The 26,847-nt window shown below is 39.8% G+C and overlaps 1 protein-coding gene across 3 annotated transcripts in view; it reads left to right on the plus strand.

The window, feature by feature from the left end:
* IL1RL2 (interleukin 1 receptor-like 2) overlaps positions 1-26,847 on the plus strand; it is a 52,351-nt gene that overhangs the window by 11,441 nt on the left and 14,063 nt on the right. For 2 of the 3 annotated variants that reach the window (XM_011956603.1, XM_011956604.1), the window contains exons 5-8: positions 2,972-3,131; positions 14,186-14,260; positions 21,416-21,545; positions 22,341-22,477. In XM_011956603.1, the coding sequence (XP_011811993.1) occupies positions 2,972-3,131; positions 14,186-14,260; positions 21,416-21,545; positions 22,341-22,477 (502 nt within the window). The remainder of the gene's footprint in view (positions 1-2,971; positions 3,132-14,185; positions 14,261-21,415; positions 21,546-22,340; positions 22,478-26,847) is intronic. The other variant, XM_011956605.1, reaches the window with a different exon arrangement.

Consider the following 26,847-nt stretch of genomic DNA (forward strand, 5'->3'; position numbering starts at 1 on the left):
CTTACTCATTCTTTGTCTCTGTTTATCTTTTTTTTTTATTATGATTTTTATTTTTTCTGGCACTTCCTTTGTAATCATCACTGAAATTTTTTCCTCTATAGTTGGGTCTTAGGATTTGAGGTTCCCCATAGTTTGAGCCATGGTCATCTTCTGTGCTCGCTTTTGCTTACATTCAAGTGGATGATTTATAGAACCATCAATTTCACTCTATATTCTCCGTATGGCTCCCAGTTCTCTTCCACTTGGATCTTTCTTCCACCCTCTGGATTCCTTTGTCCAACCGTCTAATATACATTCTCCTTAGACCCTCCCATCCCCACCACTCACCCCGTGCACCATGGTTAGAGCTATTTTTTAATCTTACCCCCAATAGAACCATTTTCTCCATTTCTTTGCATTCTTTCTTCTTGCTAGTAACACCTTTGCATACCCAAGCTAGGACTGTAGAAGTCCTGCTCCCTCTGCGTATCCCAAATTTGTCAGTACATTCAGTGGACTGGAACTGCTTAAAATCATTGTTTTTTGTTTTTTTACTTGCTATCCTTACTTCCCTGCTTTAGTTTAGGTTCCATTTGGCCTCAGTTTATGGAAATAAAATCTAAATGATCTTTAGCATTGCATTATTTTAATCCTTTAAACTACACAGCAACTAAAGGATGTTTCTCAAAAGAAAATCTGATTATCTTATTCTCTTGCTCAGAAGGCTTCTGACGCTCATCTCCTTTTCATGGTTTTCTGTGACAGGGCTCCTGACTACCTCACCAGTTTTATCTCCATCACTCTTCTGTACTCATTGCATCTTAGTAAGAATTCTCAGGTTATTTTGTGTTTCTGAAATATTGTACGTCCTGGGTCAGGAGTTTTCTTCACGATGCCTGGAATATATAAGGCATTCAAAAGTGGACGCTATTGTTCTTAATATTTTAATTTTAAATCTTGTTAGTGAGACATTGCCCTAAAGATTTTAAATTTAAATCCAAGCTTGTTGAGAGTTTAACCTTTGAAATAATGCTCCAGTGGATCAGAACAGAGGCAGTTCAAGTTATAGCAAAGCGACAGAATGGCCTTCAACTGCGAGGCTGAACTTTAAGGTGATTAAAATATGTATATCTTGAAAGAAAGAATGAATCCTTCAGAAAGAGGACTGCTCAACCGTGAAAGCACAGAAAAGGAGGCCCAGGGACTATACCTAGCCAGAGACTATCCAGGGAAGACTGTCCAGGGAAGAGGTTTATGAGGTGCAAGGACTAGACTTTGTGCTTTGTTTGGGCTAAGTGCAGTGGTTTACGCCTGTAGTCCTAGCACTTTGGGAGGCTGAGGTGGGCAGACTCCTTGAGTCCAGGTGTTTGAGACCAGCCTGGGCTTCATGGTGAAACCTTGTCTGTACTAAAATGACAAAAAATTAGGGTGTGGTGATGCATACCTATAGTATCAGCTATTCAGGAGACTGGAGTGGGAGGATCCCCTGAGCTCAGGAAGTGGGTGATAGAGCTAAGACTCTGTCTCACAAAAAAAAAAAAAAAAAAAAAAAGTCCTTGTCTGTATCCTGAAGAAGGAGACACCACAGTATCAGAGTCTGATGCCTTTATACATCTAACTCTGATTAGTAACTCCCATTTTGTTTGATAAGCAGTTGTCAGATTCTGAGTTGGTTTCCCATATCAGGTATTTATGGGGAAATAATGTAAGCCTTCTAGGAAGTAGCATTTCATATTATAAATAAACCAGTGCTTGTCTGGCATTAATTATTTACTGCATCCTGCTGGGCGGCTCTATTCATGCTGTTCCAGGGGTGGAGAATGAACTGTGACTCTGAACCGTGCCTAAGTGAGGAGAGAGCTTAACGCTTGGGCAGGTAAATATTTATTTAATTAGGGGTTTCCATGTTGGTTTTATCTTTTAGATTGTGTGCTTCCTGAGGAGAGGGATTGCATGTTAGTCCTGCATGGCCAGGCCTGTCACAGTGCAAGCAAACTGCAGGAACTCCAATGTTTGAATGAACAAATGGACCACTTAGCTAAGCAGTCACTCTGTGGAGTGCAGCTTCTTGAAGGACAGGGAACAGGTTTGGGAGAATTCAGAAGTGGGCCCAAGGTATAAAAGAAGTGGTGATTAGCATGAGAATGTGAGCCTAGGACAGGACATAGGAATGGTGAGGCTTGCCCTCTGGGTGGTTGCTGGGAGAGAAAGCATTCCTGAGATTCACTGGTCTTCTGGTTGGTTGGGTGTGAGGTTGTTGCCTTGTCCATGGAGGAGACTGGGGGGGAGCGGGAGAAGTGATGTGACATCTGCCCTCCATGAACCTGGCCAGCTTCCTTTGCTCACTGTTCAGACCTTCAAAGTGGATGTTGGTGAAGAAGTATTTTGGATTTCTATAAAGTCCAATGCTTGATAAGTGCAGAAAGTGTAATTGGGCCCGCAGTGGGAGCAGTCATTATGAACCCGGGTTTCCAGTCTTGGCAGAGGGACTTGGGCCATTAAGTGGGAGTCCACTGGCAGACATGGGCCCCTGTAGGTGGAGGACGTTCCTGCCTCTTCATGTCCTCCTGTGAAAAACTGACCCAGGCTCAGTTTTCCTCCATGAAATCTTCCTTCCAACTCACATAGGCCACTCTCCTCTCAACTCCTGCTAGACTTAATGTTTGTATCATTCACTTCAGCCTGTAAAATATCCTTTGTCAAATCTGTGTATATCTGTATACACATACACACATATATATATACAGACTGGGCAAGGAATTCTGCTGTGTCTTTCTGTCTATCTATCATCAATCTGTCATCTACCTATTTTTCTATTTACCTAGCTAGCTAGCTAGCTCTCTGTTGTCTTTCAGTTAGTTTGTAAATTACCTAAATTCTAGGGATCACACAGGTTTCTAAGTATTCATTGAATTGAATTTTGTTTTTATTTGTATTAGGACTGTAACGAGACTGTATTCATTGAATTGAATTTTGTTTTTATTTGTATTAGGACTGTAACGAGATTACAGGGGAGCGGTTCACCGTTTTGGAAACCAGGCTTTTGGTGAGCAATGTCTCAGCAGAGGACAGAGGGAACTACGCGTGTCAAGTCATACTGACACACTCAGGGAAGCAGCACGAAGTTTTAAATGGCATCACTGTGAACATCAGTAAGTATGCTCATGTATGTCTGTCGCCTTGTCTTCTTTTGGCTTTGTGGGAACTGGCTTCTGGCTTTGGGCTTTGGGATTTGAGCAGGAGTGATTCTAGGTCTTGGTTTCCCTGAAGGCTAGCAGGCTCTCAGACCTGCCACTCTTAGAATCAGAAGGTGGGAAGAGTGAGGCAGAAGGGCATGAGCAGCTTAGTTCCCTCTTCTGAACAACAGAACACTCAAAACTCTTGGTTGATTTGTGAAAATTAAATGAGATCATGCACATAGACTAGCTGCTGGGGTGCCTGATGAAACACAGGTATCTAGAAAATGGTAGATGTAATGAACATGACTCTCATTCACCTCAGCCTTCATTGTTGTGAATATTCCTGCCGGCCTTCCAGCTGAGGCCTCCCCTGCCTCAGGTGCTTCAGAGCTCAGAGTTCTGGACATGGTCCTGGGATATCCTGCTGCTCATGGGACCTGTGTTCTCATCCCAGGGCAGCCAGCTCTCTTGAACATATGCCTGGAGGTTTGAAAGTAGAACCTTAGAGGAAGAAGAAACCTAAAAGTAATTTAGCTCAAGCCACTAATTTAATTTAATTTTTTTAGTTTTCAATTTTTGTGGGTACATAATAGGTGTATATATTTATGTGTTTATAATATATACACATAATAGGTGTATATATTTATATATAATATGTGTATATATTACATAATAAAAGGTGTATTATATATAATAAAGATGTATTACATATTATACACAATAGGTATATATATTACATAATATGTGTATATTTATATTTATAATCCTTGAACATAGAATATTTTTTCATTTTTTTGGTGTCCTCTTCAATTTCTTTCATCAGTGTTTTATAGTTTTCATTATAGAGATCTTTCACTTCTTTGGTTAATTCCCAGGTATTTAATTTTGGTTAATTCCTATGCATTTTAATATTTTTGAAATGATCATATGGTTTTATGTGTGGCTATTGTAAATGGGATTACTTGTAAAATTTCTTTTCACATTGTTCACTGTTGGCGTATAGAAATGCTACTGATTTTTGTATGCTGATTTTGTACCCAGCAACTTCACTGAATTTGTTAGTTCTAATAGTTTTCTTGTGTAGTCTTCAGGTTTCCCCAAATATAAGATCATATAATTTGCCAACAATGATAATTTGAATTCTTCTTTCCTAATTTGGATGCTGTTTATATCTTTCTCTTGTCTGATTTCTCTAGCTAGGACTTCCAGTACTATGTTGAATAACAGTGGTGACAGTGGGCATCCTCGTTGTGTTCCGGAACTTAGAGGAAAGGCTTTCAGTTTTTCCCCATTCAGTATGATACTAGCTGTGAGTCTGTCACATATGGCTTTTATTACATTAAGGCATGTTCTTTCTAATTCCAGTTTTTTGAGGGTTTTTATCATGAAGGCCTGCTGAATTTTATCAAATGCTTTTTCAGCATCAATTGCAATGATCATATGGTTTTTATCCTTTATTTTGTTGATGTGATGTATTACATTGATTGATTTGCAAATGTCAAACCATCCTTGCATCCCGGGGGATAAATCTCATTAGCTCATGATGAATGATCTTTCCAATGTATTGTTGAATTCTGTTTGCTGGTACTTTGTTGAGGATTTTTGCATCAATATTCATCAGAGATACTTGCCTGTAGTTTTCTCTCTCTCTCTTTTTTTTTTTTTTTGATGTGTCTTTGTCTGGTTTTGGTATCAGGGTAATAACTGGCCTCATAGAATGAATTTGGAAATATCTTCTCCTCCTCTATTGTTTTGAACAGTTTGAGTAGGATTGGTATTAGTTCTTCTTTAAATGTTTGGTAGAATTTGGTGGTGAAGCCATCGAGTCCCAGGCTTTCCTTTAATAAAGAGACTTCTTTCTCTTTAATAAAGAGACTTTATTAAAATTTTTATATTGTTACTTGTTATTGGTCTGTTTAGGTTTTGGATTTCTTCCCGATTCAATCTTGATAGGTTGTATTTGTCTAGGGATTTGTCCATTTCTTCTAGATTTTCCAATTCATTGGCATATAGTTGCTCATAGTAGCCATTAATAATCTTTTGGATTTCTGCAATAACAGTTGTCACGTCTCCTTATTCATTCCTGATTTTATTTATTTGTATCTCTTCTCTTTTTCTCTTAATCTGGCTAAAGGTTTGTCAATTTTGTTTCCCTTTTCAGAGAACCAACTTTTTTTTCATTGATCTTCCGTGTTTTTTTCATTTTGATTTAATTTATTTCTTCTACTGATTTTGGACCTGGTTTGCTCTTGCTTTTCTAGTTCTTTAAGATACACCATTAGATTGTTTATTTGAAGTATTTCCTCTTTTTTTGATGTAGGCACTTATAGCTATAAACTTTTCTCTGAGTACTGCTTTTGCTGTATCCCATATGTTTTAGCATGTGTTTCCATTATTTGTTTCAAGAAATTATTCAATTTCCTTCTTAATTTCTTCATTGACCCACTGGTCATTCAGAAGCATACCATTTAATTTCCATGTGTTTGTATAGTTTCCAAAATTCCTCTTGTTACTAATTTCTAGTTTTATTCCATTGTGGTCAGAGAAGATGCTTGATATTTTTCCAGTTTTTTCAGTGTCTTAAGACTTGTTTTGTGACCTAACATATAGTCTGTCCTTGAGAATGATCCATGTGCTAAGGAAAAGAATATGTATTCTACAGCCATTGGATGAAATGTTCTGTAAATGGATCTATTAGATCCATTTGGTCTATAGTGCAGATTAAGTCCGATGTTTCTTTGTTGATTTTCTGTCTAGAAGATCTGTCCAATGCTGAAAGTGGGATATTGAAGTCTCCAGCTGTTATTATATTGGAGCCTATCTCTTTCTTTAGTTCCAATAATATTTGTTTTTACATCTGGGTGATTCAGTGTTGGGTGTTGACCTTTTTATCATTACATAGTGACCTTCTTTGTCTTTTTTAATAGTTTTTGTCTTGAAATCTATTTTCTCTAAGTATAACTACTCCTGCTCTTTTTTTGTTTTCGATTGGCGGGAATATCTTTTTCTTTTTTCTTTTTGAGATGGAGTCTCGCTCTGTCGCCCAGGCTGGAATGCAGTGGCACGATCTCGGCTCACTGCAAGCTCCGCCTCCCGGGTTTACGCCATTCTCCTGCCTCAGCCTCCCGAGTAGCTGGGACTACAGGCACCCGCCACCTCGCCCAGCTAGTTTTTTGTATTTTTTAGTAGAGACGGGGTTTCACCGTGTAGACCAGGATGGTCTCGATCTCCTGACCTCGTGATCCACCCGTCTCGGCTTCCCAAAGTGCTGGGATTACAGGCTTGAGCCACCGCGCCCGGCCGGAATATCTTTTTCCATCCCTTTATTTTCGATCTATGTGTGTCTTTATTGGTGAAGTGTGGAAACAATCAATGGGTCTTGTTTTTTTCATTCATTCAGCCATTCTATGTCTCTTTATTGGAGAGTTTAGTCCATTTACACTTAATGTTATGATTGATAGGTAAGAACTTACTCCTGTCATTTTGCTATTTGTTTTCTGCTTGTTTTGTGATCTTCTCTTCCTCCTTTCTTTCCTTCCTGTCTTCTTTTAGTGAAGGTGATTTTGTCTGATGATATGATTTGGTTTCTTGCTTTTTATTTTTTTATGTCTCTATTGTATGTTTTCTGGTTTGAGGTTTCCACGAGGCTTGAAAATACTATTTTATAACCCATTATTTTAACCTGATAACAACTTAATATTGTTTGCATAAACAAAAAAGCAAAAAGAAAACTAATAAAAGTTCTACACCTGAACTTCATTCCCCTGCTTTTTAACTTCTTGTTGCTTCTATTTATATCTTATTGTACTGACTACACCTTGAAAAGTTGTTGTAGTTATTATTTTTGATTGGTTCATTATTCAGTCTTTCTAGGATAAGAACAGTTTCACACCACAGTTACAGTGTTAAAATATTCTGTGTTTTTCTGTGTACTTATTATAACCAGTGAGTTTTGTACCTTCGGATGATTACTTATTGCTCATTAATGTCCTTTTCTTTCTGATTGGAGTACTCCCTTTAACATTTCTTGTAGGACAGGTCAGCGAATGAAATCCTTCAGCTTTTGTTTGTCTGGGAAAGTCTATTTCTTCTTCATGTTTGAAGGTTATTTTTGTGGATATACTATTCTAGGGTAAACATTTTTATAATGTGTCATGCCACTCCTTCCTGGTGTATAAGGTTGTCACTGAAAAGTCTGCTGCTAGATGTGTTAGAGCTCTATTGTATATTATTTGTTCCTTTTCTCTTGCTGCTTTTAGAACCCTTTCTTTGTCCTTGACCTTTGAGGGTATGATTATTAAATGCCTCGAGGTAGTCTCCTTTGGATTAAATCTGCTGGGTGTTCTATAACCTTCTTGTATGTGGGGACTGATATATTTCCCTAGGTTTGGGAAGTTCTCTGTTATCCCTTAGAATAAACTTTCTACTCTTTTCTGTTTCCCTACCTCCTCTTTAAGGCCAATACCTCTTAGATTTGCCCTTTTGAGGCTATTTTCTAGATTCTGTATGCATGCTTCATTGTTTCTTATTCTTTTTTCTTTTGTCTCCTTTGACTGTTTATTTTCAGATAGTCTGTCTTCCAGCCTGCTAATTCTTTCTTCTGCCTGATACATTCTGCTATTAAAGGACTCTGGTGCATTCTTCAATATGCCAATTGCATTTTTTTATTTCCAGAATTTTTGCTTGATTAAAAAAACATTATTTCAATCTCCTTGTTACATTTATCTGATAGAATTCTGAATTCCTTTCCTGTGTTATCTTGAATTTCTTTCCATTTCCTCAACACAGCTATTTTGAATTCTCTGACTAAAAGATCACATGTCTCTGTTTCTCCAGGATTGGCCCCTGGTGCCTTATTTAACTCATTTGAGGAGGTCATGTTTTCCTGGATGGTGTTGATGCTAGTTGATGTTCTTCAGTGTCTGGGCATTGAAAAGTTAGGTATTTACTGTAGTCTTCACTGTCTGGGCTTATTTGTACTTGTCCTTCTTGGGAAGGCCTTCAAAAGGATTTGAGTGTTTTGATCTAAGCTGTATCTGCTTTAGGGGGCAGCCTAAGCCCAGTAATACTGTGGTTCTTGCAGACTTGTAGAGGTACCACCTTGATGATCTTGGACAATATCTGGGATAATTCTCTGGATATCAGGCAGAGACTTGTTCTCTTCCCTTACTTTCTCCCAAACAGAGTCTGTCTGTCTGTTCTGAGCCACCTAAAGCTGAGGGTGGAGTGACATAGGCACCCCTGTGGCCATGACCACTATGACTGCTGGGTCAGACCTGAAGCCAGCACAGCACTGGGTCTTGCCCAAGGCCTGCTTTACCCACTCCCTGGCTACTGCTTATGTTTGCTTTAGGCCCTGGTGCTCTACAATCAGCTGGTGGCAAAGCCAGCCGAGCCTGTGTCCCTTCCATCAGGGCTGCTGCCATTGGTGAGGTCTCTCAGGCCCTGGGAGGATCCAGAGGTGCCGTCTAGGAGTCAGGGGTTAGAGTAAACCTTAGAAGTCTACCAAGTGTTTTTTTTGTGCTGCAGCTGAGCTGGCAGTCAAACCACAAGACGTAGTTCTTCCCACTCTTCCCTCCCCTTTCCAAAGGCAAAGGAGCCTCACCATCCATAGCCACCGCCACAGCTAGCCACAAGGAGTCCTGCCAGACTACCGCAGATGTTGTCTTAAGGTCCAACAGCTCTTAAGTCAGCTTGTGGCCAATGCTGCCTTCCTGGGACTCACTCTTCAGGGCATTGGGCTCCCTTTTGGCCCAGAGCATATGCAGAAGTGCCAGCCAAGATTCGAGTCCTAGAATCGGGGACCTCAAGAGCCTGTTTCATGATCTACCCTCCCCTGTGGCTATGCTAGTGCCTAAAGTGCAAGACAAACTTTTCCCTCTGCTTTTCTCAAGCAAAAGGAGTTTTGCCCTATAATCACTGTGGCTGGTCATGTGCTGAGTCTCACCTGAAGCCAGCAAGTTTCAGACGCTCATCCAAGGCATTCACCATAGTACCTGGATAATTACTACTGATTACTCATGGCACAAGGGCTCTTCAGTGAGCAGGTGATGAGTGCTGCAAGGACTGAATCCTTTCCTTCAAGGCAGCGGGTCCCCTTCTGGCCCATGGTCTGTCTGTAAATGTTTTCTGGGAGGCCTGGAACAGGGGCTTCATGACTCTGATCATTGTCCTCTCTTGCTGTGGCTGAGCTGGTATCCAAGATGCAAGATGAAGTCCTCTCTACTCTTCCCTCTCCTGTCCGTTAGCAGAAGGAAAGCATCTCTTTTAGAGCTATAAGCTGTGCAGTCTGGGGTGGTAAAGAGGGGTGATGCCCACACTCCCTTGGCTGTCCTAGATGGGAATACTGAGGTATATTGCATGCCCCACTCCAGTACACGGTCTCTGGGCAGCACTAGGACTCACCTAAGAGTTGCAGTCCAGACTGCCTCTCAAGTTTACTTAGAGACCCAGAGCACTTTAGCCTTTGGTGGTAAGATTTATGGGAAGTCAAGTTCTGATCACTGGGATCGGCAGTTCTCTTCTGTCTAGGGCTAGTTTAAATGCTCCCTCCATGGGCCGGTGGCAGCTGAGTTTGGTCTGGTTTTCTGTTCTGTTCTAACAAGATGGCACTGAGTTCATGCCTCACAATTGCTGTGTTCTTTCTTCCCCAGCAACCAGAGACACTCTCAGTACCATGCCGCCACGGTGGGGGGTTGGCGAGGGTGGCATTGGCGATTGAGGACTGTTTTTTCTATCTCATTAGTGTCCTTTTCTGTGATACAGAGTTAAAACCAGATACTATGAGTGATTTTTGGTTCTTATGAAGGTGTTTCTTCTGTGTAGATAGTTGTTAACTTGGTGTCCTTGTAGGGGAGACAATTGGCGGATTCTTCTATTCTGCCATCTTGCTCAACATTCTCTCCCCAAGCTATACATTTTACAGAGTTGCAGGAGAGAAGCAACTTACCGAAGGTCACAAAGCTGGTTATTGTCAGAAACAGAGCCAGAGCACTGGCATTCAGTGCCCAGGCCAGCATTGGTTTTTCCAAACACATTGGACAAGGAGTTCCTGCTGTAGTGGCTTTTGCTCTTTCTTTAGTAGAAAGTTGTTTTCTATATTTACTCATCTAGATGAGAAGAACCAAAGGCTGGATACTTCTTTGATATAGACTTTCCTATTTGTCACTAGTTTCCATCACACTTCTGAGTACTGGGGGAGACGGAGCTATTTCCGGATGCTGTGGATCCCTCAGGGGATCTGTTCAGCACGGATGGGAGCCAGCGTGGTTGGATGCTGCCTTTGCAGGACAGGGCTCTTTATTCTGTACAGTCCAGTGACTCCCTGCATTCCAGCTGTTCTTCTAGAGAGCCCGTTCTAGTCCTTCCATGTTCTTTGCTGCAACTGCTCCTTTAATTTAAATATTTTTGGGTGGTTTTCAATTTTAATTGTTCTTGCTAAAAGCACAGTAATTAAGCAAATTAATTGTACAAGGTTTGTTTTTTTTTTTTGGAGATGGAGTCTAGCTCTGTCGCCCAGGCTGGAGTGCAGTGGCGCGATCTCAGCTCACTGCAAGCTCCGCCTCCCGGGTTTACGCCATTCTCCTGCCTCAGCCTCCCAAGTAGCTGGGACTACAGGCGCCCGCCATCTCGCCTGGCTAGTTTTTGTATTTTTTAGTAGAGACGGGGTTTCACCGTGTAGCTCAGGATGGTCTCGATCTCCTGACCTCGTGATCCACCCGTCTCGGCCTCCCAAAGTGCTGGGATTACAGGCTTGAGCCACCGCGCCCGGCTTTTTTTTTTTTTTTTTTAATTTTAATGCTCTTGGGTTTTCTACTGACCATTATCTCTCTGAAAGAAAGCAACTTCCTCATCTTGTTCAAAGTGGAATCCCTGGCACTGAGCCCAGTGCCTGGCCTAGATTAAGCACAGATCTATTTATTAAGCGAATGATTGACTTCTATAACGCATTACCTTTACATTGGTAACTGAGGGGAAATTTTGAAAGGTGAAATTGCTCGTGTAAAATGAAGAATCCCTTAAGAAGTAACTGGGTTCAGTAGTCACTACTTCATGTTCAATAAACATTTATTTATGATCTGTTATATGCTAGTATTATGGTAGGTCCTGATAATTCAAAAATGAAAAGCATTGTTTCTTCTACTATGAAACTATCAGCCTGGTGGTGGTGAATCTAGGGGTTAAATGGATCATTTTAACATCATGTGCTAAGGCTAGAGTCATGGACAGTGTTTGTGGAGCAGGAAAAGATTAAGAAGGGTCCATGGGTGGCAAGCAAATGGTCTAGGAAGGATTCTAAGAGGAAAGGAGTTCTCAGCTGAGCTTTGAAGAATGAATAGGATTCACAAAAGTAAAGGAGGGTGAGGAGGGGGTCTCTAGGCAGAGAGAACAGAGGGAACAGTATAGGACAAAGCATGGAAGTATTAAGCATTATGTTTATGTTGGATCTAAAATGACTTTCATTGGAGCCTATGTGAATATGGGGTGGGGAGGGTGGGAGCTGAGGCCATGGAGTTAAACAGGGGCAAGGTCCAGGTGGCTGCATATGCATAGGCTTTACCACACAGCCATTGAAGGGCCCTGGGACAGTGCAAATGCAGAGTCATTGGGCTGCATTTGTGATGGGAGATGTCAGTTTTGAGATGGTTTGAAGCCAGAGTTGACGAGGGCCTTGCAGCTTGGAGACCACTTAGGAGGCTGATAAAATATCCAAAAGAGTGCTGATAGTCTCAACTTGGGAAGAGGCCATGGGAGAGCTCTTCTTCAAGCAATCATTTAAGGACTCTTTGCTGAGTACTGAACAAAGCTATGTTCTGTGCCAGGCAGAGAGAACATCGTGGTGAAGAAAACAGCCACCACCACTGCTCTAATGAAGCTTGAAGGCTGAGAGGAAGGAAGGCAGAGATTAATCAGATAATTCACTAATAAGATGTGTAATTATAGGGAAGATGAAAGCAATGAAGGAAAGGAAAAACCTGAGATCAAACAGACCAGGGCCTGGTGAGAAGGCAGTGGCTCAGGGAAAGCTTTCTGATAATAGTGATGCTGATGGTCAGGAAGCATTATGTGGATGATAGAGTTGGGGAGATTTTTTCTAGACTGAGGAAGTAGCAAATGTGAAGACCCTAGCACAACAGGGCACTTGGAGTATCTGAGAAGTGGAAAGCAGGGCTAGAGTGATTCTGAATGAGAGAAATTATGGTAGGTGATGAGGCTGGGTAAGTAGTCAGGAGCCAAGATCATGTAGGAACCAGCAATTCAGAGTAAGTAGCATGAATTTTATTCTAAGAACAATGACAAGCAGCCAGACAGATTGAAAGCAGGAGAGTAGCATGGGTTGATTTTCACTTCTGAAACAGCAGACTGGCTGCTGTGCACAGAATGATCTTTTCTAGGGTGGATCAGAAGTGCAGGTGTAGAAGTTCAGGTAAGGCATGAAGGCACAGGTAACATGGTGTCATTGAAGATGGAGAGATGTGGATGGGTTCAAGGCATTTTAAGGGGTAAAACCTACAGGGTTTAGTGTTGTACTGAATATGGGGAGAAATATGGCAAGGTCAAAAATGTTAACCAGGCTTTTTGACATGCACTATTGACTGGATGGTGATGCTATTCAGTGAAATAAAATGGCTCTAGAGGAAAACCAGATTTAGGAGTGAGACCATAAGTTTGGTCATTGCTACGTTGAGGATGAGGTGCCTTTGGATTGGGGAGGTGCAGAGTAGGTCATGGCCTGTATGGGTCTGGAGCTTAGAGGAAGGACTGGAGACATGACTTTCAAAGTCATTGGCCTTGAAATGATATTTGAAGAAGTGGGTGTGAATGAGATTGCTTAGGAAAAGAATGGAAAATGGAAGGCTTAGGAGTAAAGAAAAAGCCAGACTGAGAAATAAGGAGGTGAAAGTAGTTGAATTTGGTGATTGATAGATGGAAGAAGGTGAAAGAAAAGCTGTTGCCCAGAATGGCTTCTGGATTTTACATGTGTGTGATCTAGTGGGTGATGGTACATTAACTAGCTGGGGATAACTTTTGTTTGGGACATGCTGCATTTAAATAGTGTGTGGAATGCACAATTATTATTGCCATCATAAAATGTATGTGTTTTTGCATTTTTCTTAGCTCCTCTCTTGCAACTTTTCCATATCCCACTCCAAATATATAGGAGGAATAATGGAACTAAGTAGGTGACCACTAAATTTTGGTAGACAAATGGGAGAGGGAAGAAGTACAGAAAGACTCAGGGGCAGGGAGTCCAGGGAGTCCAGGGAGTCAATACAGGGAGACAGTGCTAAAGTTTGGTGGTAGGATGAAAAGTTGGAAGAATAACAGAAGAGGATGGGATGTAAAAGAATATGGAAATGCAGAGTTGGAGGAGGAAGAGCAAAACTGAAGATGTGATGAACCCTCACAGATCCCTCACCCAATTTCGACAGTTATCAACTTCTGGTTAGATTTTTTTCATCTTTACCTCTACTCACTCCCACCAGTTCCCAAGGTTATTTTAAAGTAATTCAAAAACATGATATCATGTGTTTTTCCATCTCTATAACATTCTTAAAAGGACAAAACTGTAGAAATGGAAAACAGAGTAATGGTTGCCATGGAACAGGAATTGCGTGAGGGAATTTTCTGAAGGTGAAATAAGAGGGTTACCATTTCTCTCAAGCTAGCACCTAAGCCAGGCCTTTGCTTATTATAGCCACTGCCTGAAAAGTGTTTTTGGATTATTAAGTAATGAGATTTTATTATACAAGCTTATTAGTTTACACTGTAAACAATATAGTTTATGGTTTATACCAAAATATAATGGCCAAAGTGGACTCTCTTTATAGCTCAGCTTCTAGCTTATTGTTTTTTCTTTTTTGGCAATTCAGTTACTTCTGGTTGAAAATGTGTATTTATGGAGTGAGATTTTGACCAGAGTTTATTGATGGTCTGCTGTGTTGGGCTTCATGCTATTGCATCAAAGTGCTTGGGAATGTATCATATGTGATTCTAATGAATTTCCTGTGGGTATGATTTCTTAGCAGAAAGAGCTGGATATGGAGGAAGTGTCCCTAAAATCATTTATCCAAAAAATAATTCAATTGAAGTACAGCTTGGTGAGTAAAATCATTGAAGCCATTGAAATCACCAGGGGAAGAGCTCATTATGTTTGCATATTCTGGTGAATATTTGAATGTTAAGGATGAAGATAAATCCCATACACACCCAGTTTCCAACTTTTGATATACCTGAGCTCATGGGGAGAGGAATCAGAATAAAACACCAGAGAGCTGAAGCTTGGAAAAGTTGTGGTGGCAGAGAAGTCTGTCAGTGAGGACTCTGGGCCCAAAATGATTATTATAAATCTGTTTATGCAAAGGCAATGAAGATGCAAATAATTCTTCAGACAATATGTAGTATAATATAAAACTACTATTAAATAATGTTGACCAGGAGTTCTGGATTGTACTACCTCACAAAGCAAGGTATATGAAAGGAGTGAAAAAAATATTATGTTACATTCCTTAATCTGCATGGAAAAGCATCAATAAGCATTGCCTCAGTTTGTGATCTAAGTAGATAAAAAGGGGTCAAATTATTTTTTTAAATTAAAAAATAACCGCTAGTGGCCGGGCGCGGTAGCTCAAGCCTATAATCCCAACACTTTTGGGAGGCTGAGGCGGGCAGATCACGAGGTCAGGAGATTGAGATCATCCTGCCTAACATGGTGAAACCCCGTCTCTACTAAAAAAATACAAAAAATTGGCCAGGCGTGGTGGCGGGCACCTGTATTCCCAGCTACTCGGGAGGCTGAGGCAGGAGAATGGCGTGAACCCAGGAGGCGGAGCTTGCAGTGAGCCGAGATCGCGCCACTGCACTCCAGCCTGGGTGACAGAGTGAGACTCTGTCTCAAAAAAAAAAAAAAAAAAAACTAGTAAAATAAATATGCTGTATTACATCTGAAGAAAAAGCAAATTAGACAAAAATCTCAACACCTCCAAAAATAGAAACTTTTATGTGTCAAATAGTAGTGTATCAAAATATATAATGCTAAAAGTCTCAGAAATACAATACAATAAAACAACACAATTGTTTCAGTTGTAGGGGGAGGTTTTAACATACTCTTGCTTTGAGAAATTTGCTAGGAAAGTAAGAGTCTACATGGTTCGAGTAATCTAGCAAAAGTAATGTGTCTAATATATAGATCACTCTCAGAAACATCTATGAAAAACCCAGAGTCCAAAAGAGGAAATTGTACAGATCATGGGGTATAATCATGATGCAGTAAGTGTAAAAATTTGTATCTAAACCAAAACAATAAAATAATCACACTCATTAAGTATGTGATGAATTTGTTAATTAGCTTGATTTAATTATTCTACAATATAAACGTATATCAGAACATCACATTGTACCCATAAATATATGTAATTATTATTTGTCAATTAAAACTAAAAAAAAAAGACCATTTAAAAATGTAAACAACAAAAAATCCATCTCTTAATTATTTGTGTTTTTGGTTAGAGAACCAAAGCCGTAGTTAAAGAATATTTAGAAAATAATGATAGTGAGAATACTTCATATCAAATTTCGTGGCATATGACCAAAGCTGTACTCTAAACAAATTTATATCTTTAAATAATGTTATTATTAATAATTGTGGAAATAATTAAAATATACAACTAACCATTTGACTCTATAAGAAGACCAATTAGCCGGGCGCGGTGGCTCAAGCCTATAATCCCAGCACTTTGGGAGGCCGAGATGGGTGGATCACGAGGTCAGGAGATCAAGACCATCCTGGCTAACACGGTGAAACCCCGTCTCTACTAAAAAATACAAAAAAACTAGCCAGGCGAGTTGGTGGGCGCCTGTAATCCCAGCCACTTGGGAGGCTGAGGCAGGAGAATGGCGTGAACCCGGGAGGCGGAGCTTGCAGTGAGCTGAGATTCGGCCACTGCACTCCAGCCTGGGCGACAGAGCGAGACTCCTTCTCAAAAAAAAAAAAAAAAAAAAAAAAGACCAATTAAACAACTATAATAAAAGTAGAAAATAATGAATTTATTAAAGGAAAATAAACTAATTGAATCTGTCCCAAAGTTGGTTAAGGGCAGAAGAGTTGAGGTGGGAGTTGGGAGAAAGATAAACTTCCAGCAAATCTAATCCCCTAAGTGTGAGACACCCAAATATAAAATAATTAGAAATGTGGGAAAGTTTACATAAAACAAAAAATGGTAAGAGATAAAATCTGTTTAAATGCCTCTAGGCCCATATGTTTTTAGGAGAATTCTTTTAAACTTTCAAGGAAATAATAATACCCATAAAAAGGATAATTGTCTTCACATTACTCATCATGTGAATAGTCTTAAAAGACACATTTGGCTGTTTTATCTCTCTTAGTTGACTTTCTTCCCCTACTCCTGTCTTTGGAAATTCTAGCCAATGTATTTAGACAATTAAAAGGCAAGAGAAGGAGTTTTGGAAGTCTTGGAGGGAGGAAGACAAACATAATTTTTAAAACATGATCTATTGGCTTCTACTTTGAAATTTTAAGAAAATTAAGTAAAAAAAATGACTAGCATTTGCTTATTAATGTTATTTTAATACAAGATAAACATTCAAAGCTAATAGCATTTTTACATGCCTGGAATAGCATATGTTATGTAACCAGGGAAAACAGCATTCACAATTACAATACAAGAAACAAAATACTAAGGAACAACTGAACAAGAAATTAGAAAGAGTTGCCTACACGATTAGAAATGCAACATTTTATCATTTTATAGATGGAACATAAAATAATATGTGTTTTAGTGAAATTTCAAAAGATGTTCCTAAATAGAAACACTCAGTATTAAAAATGTTATTTCTCCTCGATTAATATACGTTTAATATAATACCAATTAAATTACTGAGTATCCTAAAACTTGTCAAAACTTTTCTAAAATTTCTGTCAAAAATGCTGGAAAGAGCCAAGAAAAAAATTGAATAGAAGAAAAAAGAGAGAGTCATTTCCTTGTAAGTATTAAAATATATTATAAAGATAGAGATTATTAGTATGTCAACAAAATTTCTGACTAGGGGTTCCTAGCACTAATTCCCCTACAAAAGGGCCAAAATATAAAATAAATAGCTACATTTTGACTAGTGTGTCTGAAGGAGGGTGCTACAGTACAGCATAGAAATGATGGAATCTCTGCGGAGCATGGAAACCCAGGATGGCAGCATAGAGGGGGAGGAAATCACTCTTTCTCTGTCACTCTGTTTCCCCCACCAAGATTGATTTGGAGCCAAGAGAAACTTCTCCTTGCAGGGAAAAGGTAAGCAGAAGGCCCCTGCAACCTTCATTATTACCACAGACACCTGCAGTTCTTGCTACAGAAGAAACCTGCAGTCCTCACAGGCCCTGAGCCCAGTTTGGGGAGCAGCCTGGAGTTCTCATGGCTACATTGCTCCAGTGCAGGGAACTACCTTGTGCACACCCTTATCCCCTATGACCCACGAGCTATGTCATGGCATTATCCTGGAATTATAGCTACTGCTAGAGTGAGTCCTGTTCTGGGGGCCAGTAGCCCCTGCATCTCTCCATCCCCAAGGCTTTCCCATTATTCCACCATGTTCATACAGGTGGCTACAACTTCACAGTCCTGGTTACTTAGAGTATAGGCCCTGTGAAATTACTGTGCCCAAAGGCACATGGTGCCCTACTTCCTGTATGGACAGGCAGTCCTGCACAACCGGGGAAGCTTCCCCTAACCAGCAGATCTACTGTGCTCACCCTTATACCCATGAGGGTGCATGTACTCACCCTCAGCCTGAGAACCAGCTCAGTAGCCCTGCCCCTGGCAAGACCACACCCCTTTTTGATTGGACCTACTGTGTGTGCACACACACCCTTGGCCTGAGAACCAACCTGGTAGCCCAGCATCCTGCAAAGCCATGCCACTGCCAGTACAAACTCCTGCAGCCTAGGCCACTGAAACACTCAAAGATATTGCAGATGTGGATTGTAGCTGAAGACACTGCATGAAGACTACACTTCTGTCTCTATCTAGAACCAAAGCCAACATACCCTATCCAACTGACATGCTGGAATGCATCTACAGAAAAAGTCTTTCTCTAAGAAAGCTACTTCATAAAATTAGAAGAGGTGACTGTCACATCAGATGTGCAGCTATCAACATAGGGACACAAGAAACATTAAAAAACAGGAAACATGACACCTCAAAGGAGCACAATAATTCTCCAGTAACAAACCTCAAAGAAAATAAGATTTACTAAATGCCTGAAAAGGAATCCAAAATAATGATCTTAAGGAAACCCAGCTAGATACAAGAGAATACAAGCAAATAACTTAATGAAATCAGAAAAACAATTTATGAAAAAAAATTCCTTAGGGATTTCTTGTAAGGCTGGTCTAGTAACAATGAATTCCCTTAGTTTTTGCTTGTCTGGAAGGGACTTTATTTTTCTTACCTTTCTGAATAAGAAATGCAACAGAGATATACATTATAAAAAAGAACCCAAGAGAAGTCTAAGAATTCAATGAATGAAATAAATGCAACTGAGAATTCAACAATGGAATTCAACATTCTAGTGATCATTATATAATGACCTTCTTTGTCTCTTCTTATAATTTTTAACTTAAAGTCTATTTGTTCTAATGTAAGTGCAGCTATTCCTGCTTGCTTTTGTTTTCCATTTGCATGGAATATCTTATTTTCATGTCTTCACTTTCCGTGTATATGTATCCTTACTGGACCTACTGTGAGTCTGTGAGTAAAGTGAGTCTCTTTTGGGCAGTACATAGTAGGTTCTTGTTTTTTTCTTTTAATCCAGTTTGCCACTATATGTCTTTGAATTAGAGAATTTAATCCATTTACATTCAAGGTTATTATTGATCGGTAAGAACAGGACTCCTGACATTTTGTTAATTGTATTCTGGTTGTTCTCCAGATCCTTTGTTTCTTTCTTCCTCTCTTGTTTACTTTTGTGGTTTGGTGGTTTTCTATAGTCCTAAGTTTTGATTCCTTTCTCTTTTTATTTGTGTATCTGCTGCAATTTCTATCATTGTGGCTACCATGAGGCTAACATAAAGACTTTTATAGTTATAATAGACTATTTTAAGCTGATTACAATTTAACTTTGGTCACATAAAAATACTCTAGACTTTTATCCTCCTCCTAACAGTTTATACTTTTGTTGCCTTAATTCACATCATTATACGTTGTGTGTTCTTTGATAACCAATTGTGTCTGTAGTTATTTTTGACCATTTTGACCTTTAAACTTATTACTAGAGGCTTGAAAGATTTACATAGCACCATTACAGAATTGAGATATTCTGGATTCAATTTTGAATTTACCTCTACTAGTTAGTTTTCACATATTTTTATGATGGTAATTATCACCCTTTCACTTTCAGTTGCAGCATTTCCTTAGGGATTTCTTGTAAGGCTGGTCTAGTAGCAATGAATTCCCTTAGTTTTTGTTTGTCTGGAAGGGACTTTATTTTTCTTACATTTCTGAAGGATAGCTTTGCTGGGCATAGTATTCTTGGACAGCAGTTTTTTTAAATTTTCATTTAGCATTGAATATATCATCCTTTGCTCATGAATTGGAAGAATTAATATGGTTCAAATGTCCATCCTGCTGAATGCAACTTGCAGATTCAGTGCAATCCCTATTAAAATACCAATGACGTTATTTTGAAAGAAAGAGAAGGAACAGTCCTAAAATTCATATAGGACCACAAAGCACCCTGAATGGCCAAAGCAATCTTGAGGAAAAGACCAAAAGGCCCCAAACCAAAGACAAAGCTGGAGGTATCATACTATCTGACTTCAAAATATACTAAAAAGCTATAGTAATCAAAACAGCATGATGTTAGTGTGAAAACAGACACATAGATCGATGGAACAGAATAGAGAGTCCAGAAATAAATCCACAAATCAACAGACAACTGATATTTGACAAAAGCACCAGGAACACACATTGAACAAGTAAGAGTCTCTTCAATAAATGGTGATAGGAAAATTGAATATCCACATGCAGAAGAATGAAACTAGACCCCTATCTTTTAACATATTCAAAACTCAACTTGAAATGGATTAAAGACTTAAATATAAGACCTGAAACTATGAAACTACCAGAAGAAAACATAAAGGAAGTGCTCCTGACATTGGACTGGACAGGGATGTTTTGGATATGACCTCAAAAGCACAGACAACAAGAGTAAAAATAGACAAATGGGATTACATCAAATCAAAAAGCTTCTGCACAATAAAATAAACAATCAACAGAGTGAAAACACAATCTACAGAATGGGAGAAAATATTTGTAAACTATGCATCTGACAAGGGGCTGATATCCAGAATATATAAGGAACTCAAACAGCTGAACAACAAACAAACAAAAAAACCCAAAAAACAGAAAAACAAATAATTTGATTAAAAAAATGGACAAAAGACATTGCTTCTGAGATTTGGACAATATCCTGTTTTCTTCATGAGGTGAAAGTGTTATAGATATTTGCTTTATGATAGTTCATTAACTTTGCATTTCTGTTCTATACTCTTTGGTATATGTGTGTTTTATTTCACACACATATTTTTTAAAAAATGTCATTTAGAATAAAGAACACTCCTTGAATGTTAGAATTTACTAGGCTCACGGGACAAAATCCACTGAGACTATAAATTGATGAAATTTGTGAATGTATGTAGAGGCAAGATAAGGGAAAGAGAGGGAAAGGGTGGGGGTTACATTTGTTGAAGTAGAAATATCACTGGATTTGATGTTAGAAATCTAGAGTTCATCTCTCATTTCTTCCTCTAATTAATTTGGGCAAGTCAGTCCATCTGTCTGAACTTGTTTTTGCATCCTTAACATGAGGATAATTGCACCTCCCCTTTTCCTGCCTTGTAAGATTGTTTTGAAGATACAAAGAATAAAGGAGAAAATGCATAAAATACTTTGTGAACTGTCAAGTTCTTTGCTAGTGTTACTAGGAGTAGAAATAACATTTGTGTACCTGATGATGTTTGGTAATGTATATGTATTCCTTTACAATGGATGTCCTGGAAGGCCACTTGCCCCTCATGGTCTCTCTCTAGGGAAAGAAAAAAATAGATTAACATTAGCCTATGGGGGTATTTCTGGTAACCAAAAGGTATTTGAGGCTTGAGAGTAAGATGCACTCATTATCCAGGTGTTAACAAATTTGAAAGTTTGTAGAATTTTCATTGAATATTGATAATATTGATTTTTTAGGTACCACCCTGATAGTGGACTGTAATATAACAGACACGAAGGATAATACAAATCTACGATGCTGGAGAGTCAATAACACTTTGGTGGATGATTACTATAGTGAATCCAAACGAATCAGAGAAGGGGTGGAGTAGGTATTTTGCTTTTTTGACTTCTGTAAAAGCTAGCAAGGATTTCCCCATCTAAGTGAATCTGGTGTCACTACTGCCTTCTCCTCTTGTTTTTGCCTCTCAGTGATTCATGTTATCAATCCCACCTACCACATAGTTAGGGAAATATGGTAAAATACCAAGTATCCCTGAGAGCAGTAAGATCCATTTCACTCAGCTACTACTAAAAATTAGTACCATCTCCATTCAGTTATATCATGATCCATAGGCCTTCAAAGCTTAACGCCCTGGGTATACCAGGGAAACACTGGAAGTGACACAAATGTGTATACTGCAACAGTAGAAGAAGGAAATAGTAGTATAGTTCTTTACTATACTAAACAAGCACCAACAAGGGCTCTGAGGGAAGACAGTGCATAATCATTAGCTAATTGAATGGGTATAAACTCAAGTTATGGTGGTATAAATGGAGTGGTGTAAATAAAACTAATGAAGTCAGAGGGCAGGAGAGCTTGTGTTGGGCCTTGCAGTGTGGATGAGTTAGGATACGTGGAAAGGAATAGGGGAAGGGCCTTTGGGGCTGAGAATGGTGTCTGTAGCTTACAGAACCATACGTCCTTGTCAATGCAGAAGAAAATGCAAATTTGGAAATACACAATCTACATACCTCACTGGGCCAGTCAGCAAAGTATTCTTAGGATAACATGATGGTCCAAAGTGTTCTCCAAGAAAACCCTTAATCTCCAGAAAACAGACTATAAAATATGTTAGGTAAATACGACTCATGTATTAATGACGGGCTCTTTTCTTTATAGAACCCATGCCTCTTTTCGGGAACATAATTTGTACACAGTAAACATCACCTTCTTGGAAGTGAAAATGGAAGATTATGGCCTTCCTTTCATGTGCCATGCCGGAGTGTCCGCAGCATACATTATGTTACAGCTCCCAGGTAATACTCCAGTGGGTTACACACTGTTCAGAGTGTTCAAAACCATGGCCAGGAAACACATCTGAAGGAGGAGTGACTCTAAATGCTCAGAGTGTGGCATGAGGATGGTATTAAAGGGACAAACTCAGCATGAAATCTAGGGAAAAGTTCATGCAATGGCTCATAATGTTGTTGGAGTGAGGCTGTGATTTTATTGCAGTATATTTTGAAAGTGCCATATTTTCAATACATCGAGATTTATACATCAAAACAGAAAGAAAACAAAAGCTTTTCTTTATTAGGTGTGATTGCCAAATGTTTATAATTTGATATAAAGCCAAAATGCCTATGTATATTTTTACTACGTAACTTTGTAAAATTATCTGTAGAGGCTGAATTCTGGTATTTAAGCAGGAGGGCTTCCAACTCAATGTATGTATACAAATTGCACTCTGAGCACCGTACAGAACTAATTGATTACCCACTGGAAGTTTTAAAGCCAGTGTACAGATAGTGGAGGGTGAAGCCAGAATCTTGAGAACAACTTTAAATTCATAACATATCAGAAGTGTATGAAATACCTTGCAAATTTCTGTGTGGTTTACCAAGACAGTGGTTCTTCTTGATTCTATTAATAACATTAGTGTATGTGTGTGTGTGTGTGTGTGTGTGGCTAGCTAGAGAGAAGACTTGAATTTGCTGCTGTCCTTCAATGATCAGTTAAACCTATGCTTGCATACATCACGCTGAAGCCCCACCTCACAGAAAACACCTAACAGAAAACACAGTGTTTGCTGTATGGAGTTAGCAATTGTGCCTTTGCCCCTGCCGAGATCCTGGCCTCCTAAGTGCCCGTGACCTCTCTTAGAATTGTGATGAATAGAGATCTGTGAACAGCAGCAGCTCTGGGTGTGCACATTCTCTGCCTCACTTCTGTGTCCTGAAGGCCAGTGTCGTTCTCGCCTCAGCTGCCTTAACTGAATGAACACAGCACCCTCTCCTCATCCTCATGGCATGGGGAATCCTTCTTGGGTTGCATCATGTGGAAGGACCCTTGGGCTCATCTGTCACCACTGCCCATTTTTTCTCTTCTTACTGACTTTTCCTTGTCATAAAGCATCCTTTTCCATCACTTTACCCCAGTCAGTCTTACATTTGCCATCTCTCTCTGTCTGGTACCTCTATGAGGTTCATCATCTGTGCTGCTTTTCTTTCTGTGCCCTCGTCCCTGAATTCTTTTTTCCCTTTATGGCATCAACTGTCATTCCTGGGCAGGTGCAAACATGTTCCATATATCCAGCTGCATGCTGTTTTCCCCTGTGACAGCTCTGCATTTCCAACTGCATAAGGGACTGCTGATGTCAGAAAGCGTGTTTAAACTCTTCAACCTTCTGGTTCTGTTTTTCTTACATTTGTGAATGGAACCCCTGTATCTTCCATGTTGTTCAGGCTCAAAATCTGGGGTCATTTTGATGTTTTCCCTTACCCTCTCTCACGCCAGCACCCAATGACTTGCCAAGTTCTGTGGGTTCTTACCCTCCTGCCCATTCCCACTAACAAGCTGGATGGTAGGGTGACTCCTGCCCTAGACTTAAAGGTCCTGTTTTCAGGCTCAGATCCTATCTTGTTCACTTAGGAGCTCTGTGAGGACAGCACTGTCACTCAACCTTTCTGTGCCCGCGTCTCCTCATCTGGGAAATGAGGGGGATAGCGACTTCCTTCCACGGCTGTTGTAAGGATCAGCTGGGATTTTCTTTTATACTTTTTTATTGTGGAATATAACGTATATATTATACATGCTGTAACACATGCACATACATGGTAAAGGAACACAGAATATCTGCATCACATAACAAGTCATTGTATAGCAAATACTCATGAAACTACCACCTGGATTGAGAAAAATGCATTGCCTGAAAAACCCCTGGATGTTCTTCTTGATCCTTCCCTCTTGATAATCATCCTCCCAACTTTTAGGAAAAGTCATTTCTTTGATTTTCTATCTATGCTGGCAGGCCTAATAACACAATTTATTTTTGCCTATTTTTGAGTTTTATATTGAGAGTTATATAATATGTTTTATTTTCTTCGGTGTGGGGGGCTAATCAGTGTATCACTGATAATAGCGTTTCAAAGCCCTGAGTCCTTCTGAATGTATTCATTAATGACCTGTTTCCAATTTCATTCTCTTTTAGTTCGTTTATAAAGCAGAGGGCATCAACACTCCTGAAGGCAGTGAGTGAAAAGCCCGAGAATTTTAGAGCATCACTCCTGTCTATGTGCCAGAGGCTTTCTGAGCCTCATTAGTGTAGTGGGTGTGGTCTTCTTATTAGGACAGTTAACAACACCAAGATCTCTGAAACAGACACTAAATATTCCCAGACACAAGTCATCCCAAAGAGAGAGGTGGCAATATTGCCCCTAGAAGGAATTCTAATAAGAGCTGGAAAGGGCAAAGAGGGGTAGAGGATGGGGAAGCAGGAAGGATCTGTCTCATGATTGAAGTGAGAGGTTCTCACAAGTGCCCAGGATTAGCTTGGGCACCGGTGTGTAGTGCTGTGTGTCTATTCTGGCTGTACTGGAACTTACTCAATGAATTAACTTTTTTTTGGCACAAATTTGTTCTTAGTTATTGTGCCATGTATTTAAAGATGTGCAATAGTAAATGGGAAATCTTGGGCCTCAAGATGTTTACATGGTGTGGTCTAAGGCAGGTGACAATAAGCTCTTTAATGTGTATTTTATAGCCACTGTGGAAAACATAGTGGTTCCTCAAAAAACAAACAATACAACTACCATATGATCCAGCAATCCCACTGCTGGTTATATACCCCAAAGAAAGGACATTAGCATGTTAAAGAGATATGTGCACTCCCGTGTTTATTGCAGCACTGTTTACAATAGCCAAGATGTAGAATCAGCCTAAGTGTCCATCAGTGGATGAATGGATAAAGAAATTCTGTCACAGATGTACAATGGAATATTATTCAGCCATAAAAGAGAATGAAATTCTGTTATTGCAGCAAAGTGGATGGAACTGGAGGCCATTATATTAGTGAAATAAACCAGGCACAGAAAGATACATATTGCATATTTTTACTTATATGTGAGAACTAAAAATATTAATCTCGTGAAGGTAGAGAGAAGAATGGCGGTTACCAGAGGCTGGGAAGAGGAGTGGTGAAGGGGGAATAAAGAGAGGTTGGTTAATGGGTAAAAAAAATACATTTTGATAGTAGGAATGAGATATAATGTTTGGTAGCACAACAAAATGACTATAGATAACAATAATTTACTGTATAATTCAGTATAACTAGAGGAATGGATTTGGAATATTCCCAGCACAAAGAAAAGTTGAATGTTTGAGGAGTTGGTTGTCCCAATTACCCTGATTTGGTCATTACACATTGTGTGCTTGTGTCAAAATATTACACATACCCTATAAATATGTGCAACTATTATGTACCTATAAACTTTTTAAAAAATTAAAGTGCTCTAGGGGGTCAGAAAAAAAGAACCCCCCTCTTCCTCCCCTCCTCTGCCCACCCCACCATCCAGTGAGGACTGGAGGATGAGGAAGGGGCTGAAGAAGGAAGTGGTGTGTGAGATGGGTTTTAAGAATGAGGAGGACTTTTCTTCCTGTCTCCCTCTTCCCCTTTTCTAGTTCTTTCCTTCCCAGAGGGTCTTCTTTGGTGGTATGGGTTTGGGCTGTGGTGAGACAGAAGTCATGCTGTTCCTTTTCTTGGATGTGTAGGAGCATGTTTTCAGGGACTTGAGGTTCCAGAGGAGCTGGTTCTGCTCGTTGGCCATCTCCTGCCCACCACTTAGGCTCATAATTGCTTTGCAATGTATGCATGAAGCAGGGTAGGGTGTAAACATTCTTTCTGAGACTGTGTCTCTCGCACAGGCACCCAGCCTGGAAATCGATGGCACAGAGAGGATGAGGTAGAGGTTGGGCTCTTGACCTGTCTTGTGGAGCCAGCCACGCTGGTTCCAGAGGGGACAACTGTTGGCTCTTTAAGGATGATGGGTGTCCAGCTGTTCAACTTTGAATGGCTGGGAAAGCAGTTACAATAGGATTGTAATCAAGAACGGGCAGCAGAACCAGCTGGAGAAGGTGCCCCATGAACATACTCAGGCGCCACCTCTGGACAGTCTCGTGTTGACTCAGCACAACCTGGACATGGGTGTTTTGAAAGCAGTCTTCGTGCAGTTGGGTCCATCCTGCATCTACCACCGGAAACTAGGGCTCTGCAGACTTTTACTCTGATAGGTTCCCAGGAGCTGAGTTGTTTCCTAACAATCGTGGTCCAGATCAGATTATTCTGCTCCCACACCACGCTTTTGACTTTACAGAAATGTTTAAACAGTGTCCTCACTGACGTCCAAAA

The sequence above is a fragment of the Colobus angolensis genome, unplaced genomic scaffold, assembly GCF_000951035.1.
Source record: "Colobus angolensis palliatus isolate OR3802 unplaced genomic scaffold, Cang.pa_1.0 Scaffold42, whole genome shotgun sequence".
Taxonomy (NCBI): domain Eukaryota; kingdom Metazoa; phylum Chordata; class Mammalia; order Primates; family Cercopithecidae; genus Colobus; species Colobus angolensis.